The sequence below is a fragment of the Fulmarus glacialis genome, unplaced genomic scaffold, assembly GCF_000690835.1.
Source record: "Fulmarus glacialis isolate BGI_N327 unplaced genomic scaffold, ASM69083v1 scaffold6644, whole genome shotgun sequence".
Taxonomy (NCBI): Eukaryota; Metazoa; Chordata; class Aves; order Procellariiformes; family Procellariidae; genus Fulmarus; species Fulmarus glacialis.
In genome coordinates this window covers 34331-38856 of record NW_009208576.1, presented here as the reverse complement: position 1 = coordinate 38856, position 4526 = coordinate 34331, and the positions used below count along the sequence as shown (strand labels likewise).

The 4526-nt window shown below is 53.1% G+C and overlaps 1 protein-coding gene across 1 annotated transcript in view; it reads left to right on the top strand.

Moving 5' to 3' along the window:
• The window catches only part of VWC2L (von Willebrand factor C domain containing protein 2-like), a 50095-nt gene extending 47452 nt beyond the window's left edge, over nt 1–2643 (top strand). The window contains exon 3 of the mRNA XM_009576528.1: nt 2495–2643. Within this exon, the coding sequence (XP_009574823.1) occupies nt 2495–2643 (149 nt within the window). The remainder of the gene's footprint in view (nt 1–2494) is intronic.
• The last annotated feature ends 1883 nt before the right edge of the window (nt 2644–4526 follow it).

The window sequence follows — 4526 nt, the reverse complement described above, 5'->3', positions numbered from 1 at the left end:
ATGAGATGATTAACAGGCAGCCGCAGGGCAACAAGAGAGAAAACAATCTTCCCCTTTCCTTGCCGCCTTAATCTCCGGAGGAAGCTTTTTGTTTACGTGTTAACGAAAAGGGTTTTTTGCTCTGGGAGGACGGAGCAGGCTGTGGTGTGGAGGCTGCCCATCCTGGGCGTCCCCAACATCAGCAGGCGATCAGAGCATCCTATTAAAGAGGGACAGACACATACTTCAACTTCAAATACGGTCAGCTACAATTATTGGCATTTTCATTGCGTTTGAGCCCCAGACATTTAACGGCAGAAAATGAGCCGACCTGATGGCAAAGCCCGCGCTGGGTGGCATCACACAACAGACTCGATGAAGCAGAGAATTAAAATCTGTGATGAAGAGCACAGGCAGCAGCACGGGGCAGCCAGCGCAGGGACCCGAAAGCCATGGGAAGAAGTGACAACTTCAGTGGGGTGCCGGAGAAATACCGCAGTTGGGATCACAGCCTTTCCAAGAGGGATCGTGTTCTCTGGGAGAGACGCCAACTTCAGAAGTCTTCAGCTCCTGATCAAAATGGGTCATGGCTTTTTCAACCGCATGCGTGTAAAGAAAAACACGTATATGTGTGCATACGTAAAGTTTGGCTTTTCTGTATCACTGCGTGTCCTTGGCTGGTAACTCCTGGCTTTGAAGTTCTTTGCACTGTGAAATGGCTGAGGTTGGAGGGGACCTTTGGCAGTTGCCCAGCCCAAAGCCCAGCTCAAAGCAGACTTAAAACATCCCCACGCCCAGTGCAACGGTCCTCAACTGCCAGCAGACCGGCGTAGCCTGAACTCTAGTTCAACAAGCGATGTTGGATTTCCTTGCTTGGAGCAAAAGCCTGCTTCTTCCTGGCCTCCTGACAGACTCACGTGCTGGCCCGGCAAAGGAGGAGGCATCATCCCCCCGTTCATGGAGAGACCCAGACCTTCCCAGCACCACCGCCTGCCCTCCCAGGTCCTGCCTGTGGAAGCAAGCAGCAGCCCTGGGGTACACCCAGTCACCCCAAATGCTGGCACAAAGGCATCTTTCTCAGGCCCTTCTGCTGTGGCTACATGAAGAGGGATGTGAAAAGTTGCTGTAGCGCTGATCTGCATTTGAAGGGGCCTTTAATAAAGGCGAGAGGGCGCTTAAACACAAACAGCATTCAGGCACCGTTTGGCTCGGCAGCAACCTGCGAGGCCTACATTTGGTTAAGCCCCGTCAAACTCGTGGCCTGTTGAGCTTAAACACAGGGTCCTGAGGAGCAGCTTAATAAAGTCAGGGCGCTAATAATCAGCGAGATGAAACGAATAGTTCTCCGAGACTCTAACAGGTGAGACCCGAGCATAGGGCTGGCTACAGCTCAGCCTGTTGCCAGCCACGCAGGGACCCTGTTTTCCCTTTCAAACAGTCTTAAGCCTTACTTTAAGCACTAAGGACTTGCCTGTAATTTCATGTCTGTACGCGCTCTCATCTTTTGAATGCTCCTCATGCACCGGAGGCATAGATTAAAACCGGTGGCCAGCCGAGGGGTGACATTTCGGAGCAGCTCTCGAGCCACGAGACGCTTTTCAAATGTCTTCACGTTTCCCTGATGCCACAAATGCGACCACCTCTTTTTTTTTTTTCCCCCGTGTGCTGCTGGCTCTGATATTAATTCCTGGCGGTAACTGATGGAGGGGCAAGAGTGGAAGAGGAGAGGGTTTGCAGAGGGACAGCTGGGCAAGGGACATTTGTGGGGCTTTTATGAGAAGGAGGAAAATAAGATCCTTGCTGGCTTGCTGCTTAGCTTTGATATTGTGTAATAAAGAAGCCAAAAAAATTACCTATAATGAGCAGATCAAAAGAATCGCCCTTCAGAAAAACCAGATTTTATCAGAAGGCTTATTTGGGAGGTGAATTATTTGTGTTAATTTGATGCCATCAGTCATTTATGGTTACCAGACCTGAGCTGGTGGGCGGTCCCTGGGCTTACTGGGCGTTTGGGCACGGCTGCCGCGGTCCTGGGGGACGAATCGGCTCTGGTCCCCATGGCTCAGCGCAGGCTCACCGGGCGAGAGCAGCGAAGGCTGGTCTGTGTCCTGATGCTTGTCCTCAGGGTCTTCTCCATCTCGCAGCCAAATCTTAGGAGAAAGCGATACTAAATTAGTGGGCAACTGAGTGGTAAAAGCTGGGTGCATCGATGGGGCATCCGATGCCATTTGTACAGGGGTCGGGTACAGAAACAGGAAAAAGAAAAAAGTTTCAAGATTTTTGGGTTTTTCTTCTTTATCGCCTGAGGGCACTAAAAAAAACACCTGAGACAAGTGATGGGCGTGGGGCCAAGGCTTGGCACTGAGCGGGCTGCGAGAGTTGCTGCTGGTTTCGGCAGCGGCGACGTTGCGGCTGGAGCACAGCGAGGGGCTGAGCGCTTAAAGCAGAGCTGCTACACCCAATTTAAAAACAGAAAAAAAGTATTTATTTCTATTACTCCCGTGTGTTTTTGCAGGTCCAAACTGCTTTGCAGGAACCACGATAATTCCCGCCGGCATCGAGGTGAAGGTGGACGACTGCAACATCTGCCACTGCCACAACGGGGACTGGTGGAAGCCGGCGCAGTGCTCCAAGCGCGAGTGCCAGGGCAAGCAGGCTCTGTAGCGGCAAACCCCCCCCACCCCGCCGCCAGCCGCTCCGCCGGCCAAACACCCCGCCGATGATGATGAAGGAACGGCTTCGAAGCTGCACATGCGTCCCCGACCTCCCGCCAGCTGCAACAGGGTCACCAGCAAACCCTGCGAGGGTTTCACACAAGCAGAGATCTTTACTCGTGGGGAAGGGTCTCCTTCTCCCCCCTCTCCTGCTCTTCTCTCACTTTACACACTGCGTAACCGGTGTCTAGGTATCTACTCTGCTTTTGTAATTATCAGTGCTTGATAGGGATGCGGTGGTCAGATTTGGGGAGGAAAAAGCAAAACAGCCCACGCAAGTTCTTGGACCGGTGACACCTCCAAGACGCCGATCGATTCACCACTCTCACTTTCTACAGTGGGGATCGCGGGGTTTTCACATTTATTTATTGAAGGTTTTTTGCTATTGTGTTTTGGGTTTTTTTAAAGCCTCTTCCTAAGCTGGGATCGTCAGGGCAGTACAGCTATGAGTGAAGCGATGGATCATTTTTATCGTGTCTATAAAGACAGGAGGGAGGTAGAAATTAAAAGGGGAGGAAGGGGTTAAAAAAAACCCCACAACTGGAACGTAACCTGCGGAAGGACCGAGGTAGATGCACAGGTATACGACCGGACAGCCAAGACACAAGCTGTATCTGTGTTACACTTTCTCCACTGAGTGGGGACAATAAAGTCGAAGACACCTACGCGGTCACCGTGACCTTGATCAGAGCCAGAGCCAACACCGGCTGCGCCGGCAACGAGCCAGAAAGCGTTGGAAAGGCACCAAGAAAGCAACGTCTTCCCTGGGTTGTCTCTATGTGATGCCCTGGCTGGGGCATCGCTGGAGGAGCAGAGGGAGGAGGGTCCCACCCGTGCCGCGGCTCCGCTGGCTCTTGGGCTGCGCAGGCGATCGCCTGCCTTGCCCCGTCCCTGTTTTGCCGGCGCCGAGGCTGCTCTCGCTGGAGCCAAGGGCATCGCTTCATTGACTTCAGCGACAGCGGGACTCGGCCGCCGCCCGTCAAAATTAAAATATCTGCTCCCCTGTCTGCCCATCGCCCTTAGGGAGGTTTCCAGAAACGTCCCATCACTGTGCCACCACTAAACCGGTAAGACCCTTTGCTGCTCTGGCTCTCCCCCAGTCCCGGGAGCATCCGTACTGCTGGGGATGAAGCACGCCAGGGTGCACGGGGGGCTGGGGACGGGCTGGCCGCGTCCATGGGAATTGGCTCCTGGTGAAGGGTCTCTCTAGAAAATGGCTGCGTGCCTGCCTGCTGGGAGGAGAGGTCCCCGCGGTCCTCGCCAGCAGCCTCCGTCGCTCCGAGGAAGGGTCCCCTTCGGGCTTTTCGGCACCTCTTGCTTTCTCAGGCTGCGGCTTCCAAGCGATACTGTGAAAGAAAAGCCACCAATGTCATTTCCCCGCTCTGCCCTGCCCAGGTGAGCGCAGGAGCCTTTCCCATCACTGCCCACGCTTGGTTTGCTGCTTTTTGGTCATGGCCGTTAGGGCGACGGTGCTTATTTTGTTCAGACTTCAGTCCAGCACCTGCTCTTAACAGCGACGGCAGCAAATCTTCCCTTACAGCATCCTCCACCGAAGTGGATCAGCACGGTCGGTCTCGGTTTATGCACACTGTTGCCTTTATATTTTTATTTCTTCCCCGTTTTTGCGTTTTACCGGAGAGCAGGGCGTAGGATGAGCGCTAGCGCAGTGATTGCCGTATTTCGGCTGAGCATTGGCTTCCTGCGATTTGAACTGGTACCATTAAAGAAGTCATCGCCACATTTCTTTGTAAGCTGTTGCCTGTCAATGACTATCCGGTTTCAAAATTTTCAAACAATAGTGTGCCTGAAACTAGTGAGAAAAAAGAAAAAAAC